The following is a 23,421-nucleotide window of genomic DNA, read 5'->3' on the forward strand; positions in this document are numbered from 1 at the left end:
ATCAATATATGGGTGAATTTTCTTAATGGCTTTATTAGCCAAAAACAGCCACTCCAGAATATTATTATCTTGGTGTAAAACGGCCATTGGTGGATGGGGAGTATGCAAAAGACACAATGAAAGTGGAAGATTGGGTGCAATATAATCAAGGTGAGCTTCACTAATTCTATTCTCTACAAATGACAATTCTTCTTCTGCGACAGGGGATAAAGTCCCCATAGGTTGAATACAAGTATTTACAGCTCTAAGATCAGTTAATAAGTGCCAGTTTCCTTTTTTTTTTTTTTTTTTTTTTTTTTTTGACAAGACAAACACAGGGGAATTCCATGCAGAAGTACTTGGTTCAATATGCCCCTCGGCCAATTGTTCCTTAACTAAATTCTTTAAAGCCTTAAGTTTTTCTTTAGATAATGGCCACTGTTCCACCCAAACAGGAGTTGTAGTTTTAAAGCTTGAGGCTTGTGGACAGTGGCTAAGAGTTTAAAGGATTGTAGCCTATTTTGAACATCATATTTTTGGCAGCAGAAGAAATGAGGAATGCTTAAAAAGGCACCAAATTGTTGTAAATGATCACGGCCTCAAAGGTTAATATTAATGGGAACAATATAAAAGAACACTTTTCCTTGTTGTCCTTCAGGTCCTACACAGCTCAGGGGCTCGACACTTTGGTAGCCTATAGAAGCAGTACCTAGGCCGGATAGAGGAACCGATACTTGTTTCTTTTTCCAATGATAGGCCATTGAGCCAAACATTATTATATACATCCTCTCCTGTGTTGAGTAATCCCTCAAAAAGTATCCCATTAGTTTGCAATGAACATAAAGGTTTTTGATCAGAAACTAAAGTTTCCCAGAAAACAGTTTTCCCAGTACTACCAAGACCTCCTTGACGAGACACATCTCTAGATAAGAAAGGAAAAAAAGGCAATAAAAGCAATTGTGCAATACATTCCCTTGCCTCTGGGCACATAAATTGTGAGACTTGTACCATAATAAGGATTTCATCAGTAAAATCAGGATCAATAATTCCTGGGACCACCATTAACCCCCGCATAGCGCTGCTGCTTCGACCTAGTAAAAGTCCTACATGTCCCTTTGGCAAAGGACCACACACTCCGGTAGCCAACTTATATATTCCTCCATTAGGAGATAAAGTATAAGGTTGGACAATAGCTAGGTCAGCAGCGGCACTCTGCTTAGTGGCAGCATAAAGCTGAGAAACTGGGGTAGGGTAAGATGTCTTTAAGGAGGACTCGAGGTCATTCCTTGATGTTGTAAGCCACTGCTCACTGGGTACTGGGGTAGGCCTGCACTGTAGTTGTTGGGGCCCCAAGCCTGCGGGCCCCAGTTCCCGTTTCCCGAGAGGGATGACAATACATTCCCACTTTATCAGTTTTTGAACGGCATTCATTGGTCCAATGTTGACCCTTGCCACATCGTTTACACATATCAGATGGTAACCTTTTTTCTTTTAGAGCAGAAGAGCCTAATTTTTTCGGCATTCCTTCTTAAAATGACCAGGTTTCCCACATTGATAACATATACTTTGTTTAGAATTGCCTTTTAAAGCCTTAGAAAGTGCCCCAGCAAACAACTGAGCATTGTAAATAGCTCCTCCAACACCTGCACAAGCCCGAATGTATTCAGCTAAATCAGCTCCACTAGCTTTTAGAGGACGCAGCAATTTTTGGCACTCGGGATCAACACTCTCAAAAGCCAGAGTATCCAAAAGAATTTTAGCAGCAGGGCCTGAACCTACAGTCTTTAATACAGCATCTTGAAGACGTGCTACAAAATCTGGATACGGCTCAGTGGCTCCTTGTAGTATCTTTACAAAAGGTAAAGAAGTTTTACCCGCTATTTCAACCTTAGTCCACGCTTTTATAAACAAGGCTTTAATCTAAGTGAGAGCAATATCATCTAGGCCTGCCTGAGCATTAAGAGTGGCCTATTGTCCTGAACCCGTAAGTTGCTCTTCAGTAAGTCCTGGGGGATTTCGGGTAGCATTTTTTCTAGCTTGTACTCTTGCTTCCTCCCACCACCAACTTTTTAATTGAAGCCATTGTGAACGATCAAGAACAGCCTGTCCCAACGTTTCCCAGTCAATAGAAATCATCATATGTTCTAAAGAGAAGGAATCAAGAAGGCCAAGAACAAACTGTGACTGAGGTCCATAATTAGCATTTCTTTCAAAAATTTAAATTGTAGGGCTGTAAAAGTCACATTCTGGCCACCGTTTGGGAACTCAGCATTGGGGCCTAAAGCAGCCCGTGTTATTGGGAATAAATCTAATTCCTGAAATCATCCTTTTCCTTCGATTCCTTCTTTTCTCCTACAGGAGGAAGAGGCACAGAGAAAACCTGACCTGACATAGGCAAAGAGGTTGGAGGTGGAGGCAAAGGGAAATCCTTTTTCAAAGGAGATGGCGGAGAGATAGGAGAAACAGGAGCAGCAGTACCTGGCAATTTTAACATCTGTTGTAACATCTCTAAAATGCACTGCAAATCAGAATTTCCTTCAGATGAAGGAGGCATTAGCTCTTTTTCCAATTCCTTGTCCTCAACAACCGGGGCATAAATATGTCCCTCTCTAGGATCATTCCTCTCTAAAGCTTCAGATGCCTCACCTCCTGTGGCAGTATTGCCATGCTCTGAGTCAGTTTCAAGTAACTCTAATGCCTGAGTAATGGAACTACACAAAGTCCACAAAGTTAGAGGCATCGTTTGCCCCCGCTGATGAGCTCGACGCAGGGCTTTAACCACTTGTAACCATTCCTTTCGATTTAACTGCACTTTGTTTTGATATTGAAACCAATAACAATGTTGTTCAACATGGGCAAACAATTGCTTCAAAGTCTTATGTTCCTTAACTAACTTCTACTCCTATAGACATCAACAGTCCCTGGAGTAACCACAAATATTCAGAGGCCAGAGAGGTGGAATTCCCCATAATTTTCCCGTGGGTCCCCCTTTCTTTATTTACCTGCCCGGGGTGTTCCCCCTCCAGTTCCTTGCTCTCGTGGAGCCACAGACCCCGCTCGCTGCGCCAGATGTTGGGGTCCGTGTGTTTCCTAAACAAAGGAATGAACACACAAGACAACACAAGACAAGACAAACATGGCGGCCGCCTCGAATGGCGCACTCCGCTTTATTTTATACAGTCATTTGTGGAATGTTGCCAAGTCACAAGACACATTGTTGTTTTTCTGTCCTTTCCCTGACTTTCTGGATTTTCAAGATGTTTACATATGAACAGGCCCCCAACGCCCTGCTTCGTTTGCGAGAGCAGGACTTATGGGGAATGCCCTGCTTCGTTTGTGAGAGCAGGACTTATCGGGAACACCCTGTTTGTGAGCACGTAGTCCCCTACAACCAGGCTTTAATGCAATGTGCTAAAATGTATTTTCACCAGGTAAATAAAACTTTTCATGTTCCACATTTGAACCATTCACAATCTGGAACCTGCATATTGGGTTTTCTGAGAATGACATCAGAGAAAGACAGACCTTGCCACCCACACTGCCACCAAATTTCAGGACCTTGAAACTTTGGGTTGGAATCTCACAACTCAGAAGGACCCTTCTCTGTATGTTGATTGGAGACCTTAAGGTAAAGGAACCCAGGGAAATTTCTCCCCAGAAGCAGATGGCATCCCAGACATGGACTGGTTTTATCCTCAGATTGCAGATCAATACTTCTCTGCTATCAGGAAACTCTTATTTCTCATTATTTTCCCTTGCTTATGCCTCAATGAACAATAGAACTGAAAATGAGGTCCCTTTTGTTCATTCATAAGGTATACTTTTATTTGTGCAGGATTTTTTAGCCAGCCTTATACATGGACAACCATATGCCTTGATAGCTAAAATATGAAGGGCCAATGTGGATGAGAAATGGTACCTTTGTTACTTCATAATCAGTCAGAAATATAACATTGGTCTACTCCTGTTAACCTACATCATAGATTAAAGAGAACATTGTCAGAAGGCTTTCAGTCTTCTGGATGGGCATCATGTGTTAGGCCTCCTTTTTCATGGTTTTGAGTAAATGAAACAATGATTAGAAATGTATCCCTCATAATAAGTTGTATAGCAGATTATACTGTAAAGGCTATGATCACACAATACATTTTAAATTCTGTTGCTAAACTTGTGCTAAATAATACAATTGCTCTAGTTTACTTACTGGCTAAACAGAGAAGTGGCTGTGCAGTTTTTAATAGTTCCAGTAGCACATGGAGGAATACATCAAGTATTTTAGAGGTTCAGTTATAGGGGATCAACCAACAGGCTGCTTGATTAAAAGAAGTGTATTCTATATAGTTCATTCTTTGATCTATTTGATTTTAGTTGATTTGGTTCATGGAGATTCTGGCTAGTGTACATGCTCCAAACTCTTGGTATTATCTTCCTGATAGTCATAACAGTAGTTTCCCTGGTGTGCTTTATTCTTGCAAAAGCTTTAAACACTTGCATGCAGCCATCTCTAGAATGTCAAGGTCTCTCTTTGACTGTAATGACATAAAATCAAAAGAAGAGATGTGACCATGAGGACACCATAACTCATCAGTGACGTGCTGAGGCCAGGAACCCAAAATGATAGTAACTGAGTGACGCTAAGGCTCTATGTTTTGGTTACACTCTCATCTAAATGAGAACCTTACCAAAAGTGAAGAATTTTTAAAGAAACTTATGGGAAGCCATTGTTTTGGACTGAGCTCATGTACTAGGCCCCAGCAGACTAAACCAAACAAAAATGGAGTCATCTATGCTAAATGTGACATAATCAAACGAAAACTTTAGCAAAACAGATAGATCCTAAAACAGACTGGATTTTGTGTTTCTCTTGTAAATCAGAGATTACAGCACAAAAGTTCACCTCTTCTCTAAACATTTAAAAACTAATCACATAAAGTCCTTGTCCCTACCTTACAAAACCCACTGTTTTGCTATTTCCCAGTGGGATTTGAGAACAAATAAGTGCATTTACAATGGTGACAGAGTGACATCAGTGCTTAAAAGTTTTGGTCTATCAAAACTGAGAGGATGATAAAAAGGGGGGAATAGTTAAAGTAAGTTTAGCCTAAAGCTGCCTCACATATTTTATTAATAAGTTCTGCCTAAAGTTTTCTCCATACTTATCAAACTGTAACCTAAGTGGACATGTAAACTGATGGTAACCTACTCTTGTGCCCATCACCGAGTTTCAGCCAAACAAAGACTGTCACCTGTTCAAACCAATTTCAAATAAGCCAAATGCTGAGCTCTACTCAATCTGACTGTTTCTGCACCCCACTTCCATTTTCTGTACATCACTTTCTTTTTCTGTCCATAAATCTTCTACCACGTGGCTGCACTCTGAGACTACTCTGGCTTGGGATGCTGCCTGATATGCGAATCATTCTTTGCTCAATTAAACGCTGTTAAATTTTTTAAAAGGATATGTTTTGGGGCTTTTTATATACTTTTGAATATATGTGTTCTCTTGAGCCTAGCCTCTTTTGCATAATATCATGTTTGTAAAATTTATTTCTGTTGTTGTGTATAGTTGTGTTTCCTTCATTTTTATTGCTTCATAGTGTGATGTTTATATGAATATACTATAATTCTACCATTATACACTTTTTGATGGCTATGTGGGTTTTTTCCTGTTGGGGATGTTATGAATGGTACTGCATATATTTTCTCACATAAAAGGGGTAGTGGAATTGCTGGGTGGTAGGATATGATTTCCTTCAATTTTATTAGGTAATTTCCAAATTATTCTCCAAAGTGATTTTACAAGCTTATACTCTCACCAGGAGAATATGAAGTTCCCTATCTTAAAGTGATTGCTTTCAATATTTTACCATTAAGAATGATACTTTATAGTTTTTTAGATAATTCTTATTGGATTGAATGAATTCAACTTGTTAATAGCACTCTACATGTTTTTAATTGAGAGTGGATGAGAACATTAAAAGAACCAGTTAGTAAATTTAGACTTTTGAAATTTCATCATGCTAGTGGTATTAATCACTCTGAGTTGTTAATTTGTATTTTCTTCATCATGAATATGGTCAAACACTTCTTCATATAGTTATTGTCCATTTTGATTTTCTTCTTGTGAAGTTTCATTCAAGCCGATTGTCCATTTTTAAAAAATTGGCATTGTTACCTGTTCTTTTTTAAAAATTTATATAGGTTTATTTTATATTCTTGTTGGTTATATTAACAGTAAATATCTATGCTCACTTTGTGACTTATATGTTAGTGTTTTTTATTTTTATTTTTTGATGAATAGAAGTTTTAAATATAACTTATTTTAATTTATCAAACATTCTATATTGTCATAAAAATCTCCAACTTTGTCTCTAAATGGCTTTGCTGTTTTCTCTTACAAATGTTGGTGCTTAATGCACCTGGAATTGATGTTTGCGTGTGGTGTATGGTATCCAATTATTTTTCACACTTTCATATTGTTCTATTGCCCTTTATTTAATTTTAAAAAGCCTTCTTATTACATCTTTTCATCACCACAACCTCTGTTCATAAATCAAGTTTCCATATATAAGTGTGTGAAAGTAACATTCTGTGCTTTCTTTTCTGTTCTATCGAGCTATAGTGCCCAATAATTAACTCACCATATTAATTACTACAGCTTTATAATAATCTTGGATAATAAGTTTATATGGTTATTGATATTTGGCAGAGCTTTTTCTACCATCATGTTCTTTTGCAACATTATTCTGGCTATACATGGCCCTTTGAATTTTCATACAAATTTTGGAGTCAGCTTATCAAGTTGTACACAAGAAAAATAGTTGGAAATTTTACTGATATGAAATTTAATCTATAAATCAATTTTTGATAGCTGACCTTTACAATTCATGTCTTTAATTTATGAACACTGTAGTTCTCTCATTTATTTTGGTCTCCTTTAAATAACTAACAATAAAGTTTTAAATTTTTTCTAAGTTTCTGTTGTGTGTTTTTGTGTGTGTGTGTGTTTTTTTTTTTCCTAGTTATTTGATATTTTGGGACCGTATTAAATATTTAAAAGTTTATAATTTTTTAAGAAAGACAAATTACTTTACATTGTCCTTGTATTTAGTACATATTAGAAAACCATTTCTCATCCTGAGTTTATTTGCAGATTCATTTTTATTTTCAATTTATAAAATCATGTATTCTGTGGATAATGACAGTTTTATTTCTTTCTGACCATTTTACCTCTTATTTGTTTGTACAAATATTCATTTATCCATTTATTTATGACTTACTGAACTACCTAAGACATATGGTACACGGTTTTTATTCATTTATTTATTTTAGACGGAGTCTTGCTCTGTCACCCAGGCTGGAGTGCAGTGGCGTGTTCTCGACTCACTGCAACACCCGCCTCCCGGGTTCCAGCGATTCTCCTGCCTCAGCCTCCCAAGTATCCGGGACTACAGGCACGTGCCACTACGCCTGGCTAATTTTTTGTATTTTTAGTAGAGATGAGGTTTCACCGTGTTGGCCAGGATGGTCTCGATCTCCTGACCTTATGATCCGCCCTCCTCAGCCTCCCAAAGTGCTGGGATTGCAGGCATGAGCCACCGCGCCCCGCCTTGGTACACTGTTAAATAGAAATGGTGATAGCAACATTCTTCTCCCACTCCTGTGTTGAGAAAGTTGACTTCAGGATATATAAAACAAGGCCAACTTAAAAATCATTTTTTATGTTGACTTGGAATGCAATGAATTCCAAACTACTTAAGTTAATGAAACCGTCTATGTTTGAAATCACCAAATGTATGACTTCCTTCATTCTTTATGAACTCTTTGCTAACTCAGAAGTGCTTTGACTATTAACTTTTTTATTTTTACTGCTTTTAATTAGCCTTTCTCAGTTATACTTGCATATGTCAAATTTTTTAATTTTTAGATAATACTGAAATTTATGAAAAAAATTTGGACTGTTTTTTACATGTCTGCATTTTTATAGAGTATACTTATATATTCTATGTAGGTATCTGTGAAGGCAAATAGGTATAAAACTACATAGTAACTACAAGCTCCTATTAAGAGGAACAGAGCTTAAAAATTCCTTTAGGATGAAATGGTGGTAGTTAGAAATGCCTTTCTGATCTAGGCACCAACCCAACATTAATATAGTAAGATAGGGGTAAGGAACGAAAAGCTTATTGTATAAGGATGTGATTTTGGAGAGGGTGGTACTATTTTCACAAGGGCGACATAAATTTAATAATTGATTTGAGTACGTATGTAAATTATTTAGGTGGTTGCCTCATCTTCTCCCTATTAGAGTAATTTTAAAGCATGAGAGGTTTCTCACCCACCCTTATGTGAAGAGACTGAAGATTTTTAGACATGTTCCAAAGACAAAAATCTATAGACTTATGTTTAAAGACTTAGAATTAATCCTGGGGGAAAATATACATATATTATTGGTCATCCTTACATTTTGTGAATACTGTTCTTCAGTTGCTAAAAGATGACGATTATCTCCCCATACTGCAAATGATCCAAACATTTTATTCATAGATAAGAGAAAATGTACCATAATTCAACATGGTTCAAGGAGTTAAAAGCTCTGTGACTGCCTCACCCCAGCCTACAACCTAATGTTTTACGCAAAATCTGAGTTTAATTATATACTGCGTTTGTTGTCAAACATACTGCCAGATAAGAAAGAATAAATAGCTCAGAAGGCAGGACTGCATAGCCTATTCTGGTTGGTGATAAAAGCAACATCCATTATATGTATTATTATTTTTTTAATATAAAGGGAAACATAGAGCTGTGGTTGTCGAAATTAAAAACATAAAATTGCCAATATTTTACATTCACTGAAATGATTTTACCTATCACTAATAAACATTTGGGAATACAATATAGTTTAGAAATAGATTTACATTTAAAAAGAAATATTAGACACTAGAATAAAATATATTTTAGAAATATATTTAGATTTAAAAAGAAACATTAGATATCATATTAAATAACTTTCTTTTAGCTAGATGAAAAAAGTTGCCAAAGTTGTCTCCTCAATTTGGAGCAAATCTAATCATTTGTTTCAGTTCTTGCCATTCCTTTAATTAGATTAATTGTATGTTTGCTTTATTTACCTAACAAGAGTTGCTCTGCTGGTTCAACAATTCATTTTACAAGTGACTACAGACACAGATTGAGCTTCACGTCTAAGTCTTCCTCACTCTCAAGTATCTCTACTACTTGCTTTTCTGGGGGAATTATATAGAGTATTATGTTTTATGTATAATAGCTCAAAACACGAAGTATTTCTTTTCATAATGGTCTTTCTTTAACACTTTTATTCTCCTCCAAATATACTTCATCTGGTGATGCCTTTTAATTTGCACTTTCTTTTCTGTTTCTGTTCTGAGTTAGTTAATGCTGAGGCTGTACAAGTCAGATAATATTATCTCTACTCCTATAACTGGTTTGCCTACTTAATCACATTAACCAGGCAATTCTGATAATCTTTCTTTTCCCTGAGCACACAAAAACACACGAACAAGCACACACACACACACACACACACGTGTGTGCAAAAAGACACTTAGTTTATGTAAAGCATCAAATTGATATTTGGTATAAGTTGGACACCACCATAGAGGAAAGGTTAAAATCAAGGTGAAGTTATTGGTTCTGGGTTGGCAGAGGATAACTACATTGATTCTCTTTTCTCTTTGGATGTTATCCTCTATTTCTAACAACAGAAAATAATTTCATGGTTAGAAGAAAACCAGATGTGTATTTTCAATAATTTGATTAACAAATACATACTATATGCCTTCTATGATCTCAGGTCTGTGGTAGATGTAGCTACTTGGGAAAAGCAGATAGAAAAAAAAGGATGTTATATGTAAAGAATAATGAGTTTGTCTGGCATGTAATAGTTATACTTGCAAACACAATGCACTTTTTTAGCATATGTTGTGACATGAAGGCGGAGTGGGGGCATGGCTATAGAAGAATGATGAAGCATGAAGATTACTCCAAAGATCTTTAATGAGGTTTGAAAATGTGATTTTCCATTCTAACATGACTTTTCAGATGATAACGACTTGTTCAAAACCTATGAACAACTTTAGAGATACTAAAACATATTGCTATTTAATAAAATAGTTTCAAAAGGGTTTTATAAATTTCAACCTTGATAAGCAATACTGAGAGTGCCTGTTTTAACTATCGCCTCACCAATATTGACACTTTCTTCAGTGTTACTAATTTCATGGGTGAAAATAGTATCTCACTAAAATTGTATCTTAGCCAGTTACTTTAGACATTGTCATTGTCATATGTCTGTTGTCTAGTTGTTTTATCCTTTTTTGTTCTTTTATAGTTGTCTGTTGTTATGTTTTCCCAAAAACTACTTTTGCCCATGTGTTCTTGTATTGATTTGTGTGACCTCTTTATATAAAAACAAATAATGTACCAATTGATTTGGCATAACAGATGTGAATATTTTTCAGGTTTTCCTTCAAAATTTCATTTGGCTAACAGAAATAAATGAGTCAAATGTTAACATAGTTAAATTCATTGAGCTTTAATGTTTTATTTATTCTATTTTAATGATTTTTTGAAGTTCAACAATTTTATCCCTTATAAAATCACATAAGTTCATTAAAGACAATTTGGAATATCCAAAAAAATAGAAGAGTAAAAAAAGTTTTCTTTTGCTATTGCTATTTTCTGCCTTTTAGAACGATGCATTCTGGTTCATTCTGTTAACAGCATATGATATAATAACTGCTCTTTCATGTCATGTTTCTTCCTGTCATGTCATACAATTCATTTATTAAATAAACATTTATTTATCATCATTAAATATCGGCCACTTTTCCAGGTACTGGAATGCAGCTGTGAACAGTCTTTGATCACATGGAAAATACTTTCTAGTGATAGTATGGTGGGGGACAAAAACACATATCAACATAAAACATACTGGGTATTTTTTAGTGCTATGAAGAAAAGGAAAGTCAGTTAAGGAATAGTAACAAAGAGGTTTGGAAGAAGGGGTTGCAATTTAGTACAGGGTTTGAGGAAAACCCTTATTTGGTGATACTTTAGCAGAGATCTGAGTGAAATGACAGAATGAGAGAAGAGAATCCCAGGCAAAGGGACAGAGCAGGAACAAAGGAGCTGAGATAGGAATGTGCTTGACGTTTCAGAGAACAGTGAAGTGACAGTGTGACAAGAGTGGCATGAGGGAGGGGAAGAGCGGTAGGAGATTTAATCAAAGAGGTAAGGTCACAGTAAGAACTTTGAACTTCATCGAATATGAGATAGGCTGCCATTGATCATTTAGAGGGAGAAGTTACATGATATGACTTGTAAAGATTCACCTTGGTAGTTTTGTGGAGAATAGACTATAGGAAGAAAACAAGGAGAGCTGGAAAACCTGTTAGGAGACTATCAAAATAATCTACCGTAATAAATAGCCTATCTTAATAGGCTACATAATGGCCTACATAAATAACCTATATTAGAGAATTAGAGGTGAGGGTGGTTTGGACTGGGAGGTTGCCAACAGAGGTGATACAAAATTCTAAAATTTTGAATATATATTGAAAGCTTAGCCATCGTGATTTCCCGACAGAGTGGACTCGGCGGGCATGAGAAGAAGAAAGGAGTAAAGAAAAACTCCAAGGCCTTTGGCCTAAAAACTTCAAGAAAAAAGCTGACATTTACTGAGATGAAAAATATTCAAGGACGGAGGAATAAGTTTGGAACGTGAGGAGATAAGAGTTCAGTTATTACAAGGTGTTTGTAATTATAATTTTAAATAGTTTTTCTTTATTGAAAATATTCTACACTTCAGCTTGCTATGGTGGGAATATTTGTGTATTTCCAAAATTCATGTTAAAATCCTAATGTCCAAAGCAGTGATATTAGGAGGTAGGGTCTCTTGGGAGGTGATTAGAGAATGAGGGTGAGGTCCTCATGAATAGAGTTGATATCCTTACAAAAGAGGCCCAAGGGAGCTTGTTTGCCCCTCCCACCAGGTGAGACTGCAGGGAGAAGGCATTGTCTATGATCAATAGGCCCTCACGAGACACCTAACCTGCCTTGATCTTGGATTTTTTTTTTTCATAAACAAAAGTGGTCTTTAATGATTTCAGACGTAATCAGCAAAATTCAGATGATTCAGTGAATGGGGACTAATCTCCTAACGCAGTAAGGAAAAGTTTAAATTAATTCTGTCAGTTTGGTACTGTATTTCCATATGATACCTCCAACCCTGGTGTTGATTTGTATTTTTAAGGTAATGTCTGTATTTTACTTCTTATGGATGCATTTATTTTTATATTTTAAAGAAACTGATTTTCTCTAGATGAATCCAGAGTACTGTAAATCCTCAGTACCACCAAGAGCATCTTCCTACTCCTTTTTTTTTTTTTTTTTTTTTTTTTAGAATCTTGGTAACTCCTGATCCCAGATTGTATCTTTTTAATTATTATTATTATTTTTTATTATTATACTTTATGTTCTAGGGTACATGTGCACAACGTGCAGGTTTGTTACATATGTATACATGTGCCAAGTTGGTGTGCTGCACCCATTAACTAGTCATTTACATTAGGTATATCTCCTAATGTTATGCCTCCCCTCTCCCCACACTCCACAACAGGCCCCGATGTCTGATGTTCCCCTTCCTGTGTCCAAGTGATCTCATTGTTCAATTCCCACCTATGAGTGAGAACATGCGGTGTTTGGTTTTCCGTTCTTGTGATAGTTTGCTAAGAATGATGGTTTCCAGCTGCATCCATGTCCCTACAAAGGACACGAACTCATCCTTTTTTATGGTTGCATAGTATTCCATGGTGTTAACCTCCATAACTGTGAGAAATACATTTTCGTTGTTTATAAACTACCCAATTTATGGTATTTTGTAATAACGGCAGAAACTAAGACAAGCCTCTGGAACAGTGTTTCTAGATTAGAAGTTGCAAAATGAGAGCTTGCAGGCCGCCACTTGTTTTTGTATTGCCACAGCTACAAAAGGGTTTTACAGGTGAACATATTTACAATTGATTTGATGATTGAGTGATTGAGAACACTAACTTTGAACCTTAATTAAGTGAAATATAACCCACTCAAATTCTACTCTGTAGGATAATTTTATTATAGTATTCTTTTCTTCTCAATATCATCACTATATTTTGAATTTCGTCAAATTTAACATTTGTGGAGATGTGTTTTTTCTTGTTATATGAAAGCCTGCATAATATCCTTGATGTTTTCTCTTGGCCCACAATGGCTGCAATATTTGTTATCTGGGCTTTTATATAAACAATTTGCTGACTCCTGTTCTAGAAAAAGTATGCATAAAAATCTCCTGGGAGCTATGAGAAAAAAATGTAGATTTCTGTTCTTCAACCCAACATCACCACTGCTACACCAAATTTGATTCAGTAAGCCAAGGGTGAGTCCTAGGAATCCAAATTTTAGCAAATACTACCATTGATTCTGATACACTTTGAAACACAGTTTGAGAAACACAAAAATGTTGAACAGGTTTCAATACTGTCATTTAACTAAATGTGGGCCAGTGCTTCCCCACCAGCATGCCGGTAAATATTAGTTCATCACAAAGATTTTACTGGAGTGAATTGCCACAGGGATTACACTTGCGTATGGTTCTGTCCACTTGCCCAATCACCTTTCTTTGGACCATAGACTTGTTTGGGAACCAAAGCTTTGTTTTTGGACGAAGAGGTCTGTGTTTCCTAATTTGAGCCCATATGATAATTGATGTGTTGTTAGTCTTGGGATCCTTGTATTTGTTCTTATCTCCCTTTCTATATCATCTTTATTATTATTTATATATGTATGCAGGTATATATGCATGCATCCACCCTCAAATTCATCCATCCATTGATCCATTCGTCCATCCAATTTCCTTACAAACATGAAGATTTTAACTTGACTATATTTAGAACAGTCCTCCAGCCCAATTGCCATGCACATCCTGAGTTTTTAATAGGTATGATCTACCATTTGTGCCATAGAAAATTTAAAAAATTTACCAACGAACCTTGGAAAGAGCAAATTTTGGATGTCTAACTCAGTACAAACAGCAAAACATAGGGAGCTTTACAACTCAAACCATTATAACACATTTCAGAATCATTGTTATTATAAGTTAAAAATTATTGCTTTAATACCTTAATGATTGTAGGAAGTTCTGGAGCTTTTAGGTAGTACATATGAAATTAAGCAAGCAAGCAGTAATGTATCTTCTGAGATAATTTCTAGCATTAAATACTGACACTTTTTAATGAACTTTCGATGTGTGCCACAAGTTTGTATTTCCAAGGGCCAAGTCTTTCTTTTTGCCACCTTTTCTACATTCTCATTGTTTCTTGGGATCTACATTGATGGTGCAACAGAGAAACATGACTCCCCTTTCAGAGTTGTTATGAAAGATTTCCATGACTTTTTTTTTAATCCTTTTTGTATCTAATCATCACCTTTACAAATTTCTGTGAGGGCTCTCTCTTTAGAGAGAATGTATTAACTAGTATCTGACACAGACATGTTTTCCATTTTTTCAACTGTAAAATTCATTTTTTTTTTTGCATTCAAAATGTGTATTCAATTGATCTGAAACTCCTCTCTGTTTAAATTATGAATTCTTAATACTGACTTAAGTTATTTAATATAACGTTCTTAATTATTCACTGAGGAATTTTTTTAGGGACAGATTCCATATTGTTTTATGTATTGAGTAACATTTGAAATTTTATCTAACAACTTGAACAATAGATAACCTTTGCATATATAGCAAGATAAACTGCTTTACCAGACAAGGTTAGCAATACTCTAAAAACGTATGTTCCAAGATCAATTAAAACATAATTGTCACGACCCCAAGTTCTCAGCCCCAGATTCCAGTGAAAATTTCAAGCAAGCAATTACTTCAATCAGAAACTCAGCTTAAATGATATTTATGATGAAAATTGCTGCTGAGGGGAGGTTGTAGTCCTGTTTACCAGTTTATGTATTACCTTAAAATGTACTCAGGAGATATTTTTGTCCTTGACCATTACAATAAATTTTATACATGCAGCTCTCACAATCTAAAGATAATACAAACAGTACTCAGTAGTCTGAGAAAATTATTCTGCCTAAAGTAAAACTGTTTTTCATTTTGGAGACTAAAATAAGAGACATACCTAGTTTATACTTTTTCATCCTTTCACGGTTTGTTTCACTTATATCAAAATATAATAGAAGTTTCAGAAAAACGTATCTTCCTACATACTTTTACTCTTTAACTGAGAGGGTTCACACTATTGCAATATGTCTCCATGAAACAAGTAGATAATTTCATTGCCTATGTTACACTTCAGAAGTATTGGGCAGTTTCTCTTAGCAATATCTCTTGCTATGCTTGGAGTATGATTTCATACCACAAAATTTATCCCACATTAGCAATATATATTTCTAGATATATTCCCTAGTCTTTGCTATTCATATGCTTCAGCACATTTATACATTATGAAACCACAATTCCAAACAGACCCTATGGCTTTGTCGTTGGTTTAATTCGCATCTTTATGAAATTTACATTTTTTAAAAGAATATCTTTAGCTAAATACATTCACTCACACCTAAACAGTAGACAAGTTTCCCACCATGTACAACTTACCATGCAAGTCCTGAAGCTTTGTCTCACCGAATTGTACAATATCAAACACATGCACATCTAATAGCTACAAATAAATTTCTGAGCTGATGTTTAGACAGACTATATAATCCAGAAATACCTCATGTATTTTTGAATACTCAGCAAGGATGGGATTGAGATTCAGTGAGGGAGGTAAGAGAGTGGACGGAAGTAGATTAGCACCAATAATTATTTAAGCAAATTCACTTACAAATGAAATACTCCTGAGGCTTAGTGTCACTGTAGTAGTCAAATCAGTGATAAAAATAGCCATACAAATTGAATACAAACGGTTTGTGATGTTTTACCTTCAATTAAGTATCAAAATAGGCAGAATTTTAATGCCTTTACAGTATTTACACTTCTAACATTTAAATTACTATTTATTTCTGTACATCCTTTCTTTTTAATTCTTCTTGACTTTATTTGCAACTCCCCTATTTTTTAAATTCATCAATAAAATACGAAACAAATTATTCATCCTGACTTGCTTTGCTCTGTAACAATCTTTAATGTAATAAAACTGCCCTTTGAGACAAAAAGACTAAAGTAGGTTCTTCTTTCTTTATTTATAAATATTAATATATGATAGATTTTTGTGTAATAAGACCATTTACTGATATACTCTGGGCTTCCTGAGACACTGAAAAAGAAATATTTGTAAATTCCTCTCTGTATTTGTTTTAGTCAGGGATTTAGGCTGCTCAATATCCTCAGAGAGAGGTGACTTAAAAAAAGTTGGCTGTCATTCTGTGTAAATTCGCTTACATTACTTTTTAAAATACTGATTTATAAAGTTCTTGATTTTTCAAAAGCATAATTTATCCTTTTAGAAGTTTCAATTCAATCACGAAAGGATGTAAAATTATTTAGTTTACATTATAGAAGACTTATTTTTTCATACAAAAGATGCCAACATCTTGTGTTTCACTTACATTAGCTCTAAAACAGAGCCAGTCATGCCATACAATATCAGCACTCATCCCTTATCAGCACTCATCCTTATCTCCCTTAAGCACTAAATAATTTTTAAAAATAAATAAACTGTGAAGTTCCCAAATTTTGATGAGAAATTTAGTGAGTAAACTGATCTTTTTTTCTACCAAATGGGAGATATTTTGAAGTTGACTGCGACTTTTGAGGGTGAAAGTATTTGGAGTTAGTTTTTTAAAGTTTTATAAGAATGATTGGTACTTTGTATTGGTACTTTGAATTCATCAGGGCCTTATTTTCTCATCTTTCCAATGGTAGCTAGATGATTTTTAAATACTTACTGTGATTCCCTGGAACCAAGAGGGATACATTAACTCTGATGAGGCTGCAAGGAATCATTTGTTAAGTTACATTTCATGGGCAGTAAATAAAACCCTAAAATGTGTAAGAATTAATTCACTTCAAATGAGCATGCTCTTGTATCTCAAGGATTATTGTGGTCATACTGTTGGATTCAGGAGCACGACTTTGTGAAATAGCATTGGACTCGATGGAGCACCCCATTAACTTATAAAAAGTGTTGCTCTACAAATAGACTGTTTGATTTAAGTTATGCCAATTATTAGAAGCTTTGTCTGTTTAAGACAGGCTCATCAATCAAGTATGAAACACAAAAACAATGAAAAAACGAGCATGAGAGGAAGGAAAGCATTGAGAAACCTTAACGCTGTAAGCACTAGTCTATGTAACCAATAACACTATGTATAAGCACCAGTCTATGTAACCAATCATTTCTCAATTATTTCTTCATAAGATGGGCTTTAATACAAATGGCTTATTCTGTAATAACTCATTTCTTTGATCAAATATTGAGGGAATTGAAAAGCAAACAAATGGAGGGGTATAATTCAGATTATGAATTCATTCATTCCACAAATATTTGTGGAATGCCTCTTATATTCCAGCTATTGTCATAAGTGCTGAAACTTGTTTGATCTGTCTGCAGTCATATATTGATACATTTCTTTTTTTTTTTTTTTTTTTGAGACGGAGTCTTGCTCTGTCACCCAGGCTGGAGTGCAGTGGCCGGATCTCAGCTCACTGCAAGCTCCGCCTCCCGGGTTTAGGCCATTCTCCTGCCTCAGCCTCCCGAGTAGCTGGGACTACAGGCGCCCGCCACCGCGCCGGCTAGTTTTTTGTATTTTTAGTAGAGACGGGGTTTCACCGTGTTAGCCAGGATGGTCTCGATCTCCTGACCTCGTGATCCGCCCGCCTCGGCCTCCCAAAGTGCTGGGATTACAGGCTTGAGCCACCGCGCCCGGCCATATTGATACATTTCTAATTATTCCCTTAAATTAGGCCACTTATTTATAGGGAAGAGGGTATTCACTCCATTCCTCTCTCCCCTTAAAAAAATATTGTAACTTTTTCCCACTGGGCTAAAGATATCACTTACATGTGTAATATTTTCTTTTTCTCCTTCACCATTATTACTAGATAGGCAGCAGTATGTGCCAACTTCTTGTACAAAAAAGCCTCCTCAAAATAACCTTGACTGTGATGGCTTGCAATTACAAAACAATATTTTTAGTTTTCTTCTCCTTGGGTACATTTAAAGTTTATACAAGTGACTGTTTTGAAAAGCCAAACAGAACAAAACAAAATTTGTACTGAATGGTGCATTCTTAACCTAACTATTTAATTTGTACTAATTATCTTGTGATAAAAGAAATGATGAGCAAAAGTACAGGATTGAAAAACTACCCTGGTGTTTACATTCAAATAGAGAATATCTTGCCTTTATATTTTCGCTTTGATTTTCACCAACGGAATTTACAGTGTTTTTTTCAACAGTTTATCAAAGCACTAAACATATATATTTTATCTGTTCTTAGGCATATTTTAATTTCTTCTTTTCTTTACACTGGCTAGCTTTTCAAAAATAGTAATAGTTTAAATCCATTGTTCCAAAAATATATTAAATGCTTTTATTTGATAATTTCTACATTATAGATACCTGTCTAGATTTATATTGAATCAAACCATTTGTAAAGGCTGCAGGCTAACACTGATACTTCAGGTTTATAAATTTAACTGAAGATTGGTAATGGGTAAAAACAAATCGAGAGTATATATGATAAATAATTACCAACATAAACATTTTAAATTTTATTTGTAGTTTCATAGTTTTGATATACGTTAATAATCACAATGGTGTAAAGCAATTTGGCTCAGAAAAATGAAAAATAAGATTTGTTTTTAGTTTTCCATTTGTCAATCTAAATGCAGAGTATATCTTGAAAGTATTCCAAAATTTTGATACATATATCAATATGATGTGCACATATTTTTTCATCAGATTTAAGCTTTTGCAAATTATATAAATTTTTTTGCAGTCATGAATTAATAACGGTTTTAAGCAAGTGATGTTCATCATGGCATTGTTTACGCATGTAAATATGTGAAAAATCACACAAATTAGATTCAGTAGCAAACTGTTTAGATAAATTATAATATGTTAACACAAGGGAATACTATGCAGTCACTAAGATGATGATAGAGATGGATATTTATTGTCATGAAAAGATGATTATGGTTCAGTTTTAAATTAAAAATACAGAACAGTAAATATAGTATGGATTTTTGGTCAAAATGTTTGTGTATACATAGGAAAAAATACAAAAAGATATTTACACATTGAAAACTTTCATTGTGGTTATTTCTGAACTGCGGAAATTTTACTTCCTTCTGCACTGTGTACATTTTTTACAATGAGCATGTGTTACGTTTATAATCAATAAAAACAGTGATTTCCATTTTGAAAATATTTGAAAACGAATAAACCTGTAATTTGTAGATAAACAAATACATAGAAACAGCTTATTGTCATTATTTTATGGTCAAAGAGCTAACAAAAGTGTTAACAAAATTATTTATTTACATTGTACTATGTATGAAAATGAAGATTTGTATATAAGGTAATAAAACTGACAGTAGAGGCAAAAACATATTCTAATGGTCAAATCTGTGGCATAAGTGAATCATATTATAAAAAAGTAATTATTAAATTTTACATAAATTAGGTATTTTCTTCTTCCTAAAAGGACTTGAACAGGTATATATTTTTAAAAAGGTAATACACAAAATAGAAAAATAAGTGTAATATGAATGGAAGGCTGGCAATGAGGAGAACAGGAAACCACAAGTGAAATGTAGAGAATCTCTAATTTAGAAATTACAGGCTAATTAATGTAACTGCAATATTGAACAAAACCTTTTTTTTTTTTTTGAATTTTCAAGCAGCCAAGACATAAAGAAAACCATATTGGTTTCACAGTTCTCATATAATAGCTGGAGGCATATGACTTAATCCAAGAGACAACCTATTCCTTACCTTTGAAACATCTGTGAACATTATCAAAAGGATACACTCAATAATTTACAAGAGATAACAAGTTTAATAGAAGGTGTTCTTCCAAGAAGTTTTTCAACATCATTCTGTGGATTATTTGCCTTTTATATTGACAGTTGATAAAAGCTGAAGGTAAAAGATTAAATTATTTATAGGTAAAGGCAATTCAGTGCAGTTATTCATTTTTCTTGTTAATTTAACATGATCCAAGTACATGTACTAAGGAATTTAGAAAAATGGATGGTAGGAGTGGTACTGAAAGTATCCTCAAATACCAAATCTTTAGGAAAGGTTTTTAAGATGCAATTCTTACTTTAAATAGCCACTGCCTTAAGTGTTAATTTTCTAAGTGACTAATTGAGAAAACACCAATATGCTTACTTATTTGGGCAAGAAATTAATACAACCACTCCCAACAATTAGTCAAAAGTATTATCAAGTCTGTAGTATGTTCACAACATATTAAAAAATGAAACAAGAATACAAATAAATAAAGAAAATAAAATAAATTTCACGTTAAAAAAATTCATTTTGTATAAAAATTTTAAGTGAAATTATGCAGATGTTAATTGGATCACATATGATTTTCCCTGCTGTACTGACTTCTCAAAAAGCAAGTTAGAACTTTTCACTGTGATAGATTCAGAAGAATCATGTTGACAATATTTTCATGAAAAATAATAGAGTATTATTGAAATAAGAAGGGAAATATACTCAATCAATTGCCTCACCTTGACTGTTCAGGAAAAAAAAAAGTGGAGGAATACACTTTATTCTACATATTTCTAAGGATATTACATCAAAAAAATACAAAACGACAATTTTACAATTAGAAATTATGTTCCATTCTAAATTGAACAGTTTTCTAGTTTTGCATTTTTTTTTTCAAAAGAAAGAATTCACTTTAAAAAAAAAAAGAAACTTGTGAATTAGCATAAAATAACCCCTTATCACAAAGGAGCCCAAACTAAGGAGGCACCAACTAAGGCTGAAACGAACTGAGCATTCTTATTCTCAGCACCTGCGCCTGGCCTGGCCCAGGGTGACGTGCAGGGGCTTGGAGCCCACTACGCGGCCATTCATCTCATCCACTGCTTTGGTAGCCTCTTCAAAAGAGGAAAAGCAGACCACACCAAATCCTTTGCCTTGCCCCACTTCCATCATCACTTTGGCCCGACTAATTGACCCAAAGGAAGAAAATTCCTCCTTCAGTTTTTCATCATTGATTGTCTCATCCAAGTTCTTAATATAGATAGGCACCCCTGGGGGCCGACTTTTTTCTTTTAACCTCAGCCGTTCAAATCTCCGCCTCAACTCAGCCAGGCGTTCAATTTTCTTCTGTGCTCGCCCTACATAGAGGACTTTTCCATCGATGGACTTTCCATGCAAGTCTAGCACAGCCTTTTGGGCAGCCTCGTGTGTCTCATATCTCACAAATCCAAAGCCTTTAGATTTCCCACTGGCATCTCTTATTACTTTAACACTCTCAGTTGGCCCATATTCACAGAAAAGTTCCTTCAGTTTTTCGTCATCTATGTCGTCTCCAATGTTTTTAACGAAAACATTGGTGAAAGTTGCTCTATCCCTGGTTCTGACCTCAGCCGCCCGCTCTTCTGGGAATTTGAATCTGCCAACATACACCTGGCGGTTGTTGAGCCGCACTCCATTCATGTGCCAGATGGCTCTATTGGCAGCGGCCAGGCTGTCAAAGTGCACATAGGCATAACCCTTAGAGCCGTTGTCATCACATACGACTTTGCAGGACAGAATGTTCCCAAAAGCAGAAAATAAGTAAAACAGGGCCCTATTGTCTATGGATTTGTCCAGGTTTTTGATGAATATATTTCCCACTCCAGACTTTCTTAAGCGGTCATCTGGCTGAGACCACATAAGGCGGAATGGTTTTCCATTAATCAAATCAAAATTCATGGTGTTCAAGGCCCACTCTGCATCCGCGGGAAAGCGGAAGTTAACATAGCCATAGCCCAGGGGGCTGCGGGTCACCGGATCACGGCAGATTCGGGTGAATCGCAGAGGGCCAGCAGGCCTGAACTTCTTATAGAGCATGTCCTCGGTGACATCTGGGTCCAAGTCACCCACGTACAGAGCGGCCTTGAGATACTTCTTTTTCTTGCCAGCAGGATTAGGCTCCCCGCTCCCCATCTCTCTGAGCACTGGGAGGAGGTTCTCTTTGAAGAGAAAAAAGGCTGCTTTCTCTAAGCTATGGGCCAAACAGCTGTTCAGGAACAGAAAAAGCCAAGGCAGGCAAAAGGAAGCTAAAAGCAGACTCAGAATCACTGTCGAGGCTGAGAAAATGAAGTTCAGAAACAGCTGGTCAGCAGGCTCAGAACAAACACATCAGACAAAAAGGCGCCCCAAATACGAATCTATTCTCCCTGCGGGGACTTAAAATTGTCACCCGTTCAGATTTAAAATCAGTTTCAAAAGCCAGTACCGGAAACGTAATTTTCCTGTCCCCGTGAAATTGTGAGAAGCCACCAAGCAGCTGGCTGGCTCCCCACAACTAGCATTGCAGGCAGAGGCCTCCCGACCCGTTTTCTGCATAAATACAGGCCTAGAGCTCCTCTTGGTTTAAAATGATATCAACAAGGGCAGGGACCGAGCGCGTATTCCTCCGCCGGCTGCCTGGCCAGTCTCGGGCTGGCTAGCCTTTTGCTAAGGCCTCTCCGCACTCAGCGTCTGCGAACGGGTACACTAGACACTTGGTGCGATAAGACCGGCAGGCAGGCTGCAGGCAGCGGATAGGACACAGAGACAGACAGACAGACACACGCGCGGGGGATCGAAGACCGCCCAGATACCCAAGATGCCCACTGGGTACGGACCGAGTGAGGCGCGGTGATTTCAGCAGCCTGAGGCTCGAGGCAGGTCCGGAGAGACTGACTGGCAAACGCGCAGTGAGTGGGTCAGCTCTGACGCGAGGCGGGTCTGGCCAGATGCGGGGCGGAGTCAGCGAAGAAGGGCAGATGCGCGGCGGGCGGTCCCAGCGCAGACCGATGGGCTGGGGTTTCTCTCCGCAGGACAGTCCAACGGAGGGACCAAGAGCCAGTAGCAGTGATAGGGAGGGGGGACGGGCGGGGCGCGAGAAACCCGGAACCGTGCTAAGTAACTTCCCGCTTCCTCTATGCCAAGATTAAAAAACAGAAAGAAAGAGAGAAAGGGAGAGAGAGAGAGAGAGAGAGAGAGAGAGAGAGAGAGAGAGAGAGAGAGAGAAATAAAAATGTAAGATGGCTTTTAGATGTTTCTTATATTTTAAATGTTATTTATTAATTAAAATACTATATTTAAGCTGAACATCTAAAAATCACATAAGAAGATGATGACCTGGGCAAAAATAATAAGTTTTAAAAAACTAATTATCAATTTAATTTTAGCT

The 23,421-nt window shown here is 36.1% G+C and overlaps 1 protein-coding gene across 1 annotated transcript; it reads right to left on the minus strand.

The window, feature by feature from the left end:
* Positions 1-19,904: 19,904 nt before the first annotated feature.
* LOC105487994 (poly(A) binding protein cytoplasmic 5) lies at positions 19,905-23,098 on the minus strand. The gene is made up of 2 exons (XM_011751646.2): positions 22,871-23,098; positions 19,905-22,330 (listed from the first exon to the last, which is right to left on the minus strand). The coding sequence occupies exon 2, from the start codon at positions 22,185-22,187 to the stop codon at positions 21,039-21,041; it is 1,149 nt and encodes a 382-aa protein (XP_011749948.1). The 5' UTR covers positions 22,188-22,330; positions 22,871-23,098; the 3' UTR covers positions 19,905-21,038.
* Positions 23,099-23,421: the final 323 nt, after the last annotated feature.

The sequence above is a fragment of the Macaca nemestrina genome, chromosome X (genome assembly GCF_043159975.1).
Source record: "Macaca nemestrina isolate mMacNem1 chromosome X, mMacNem.hap1, whole genome shotgun sequence".
NCBI lineage: Eukaryota > Metazoa > Chordata > Mammalia > Primates > Cercopithecidae > Macaca > Macaca nemestrina.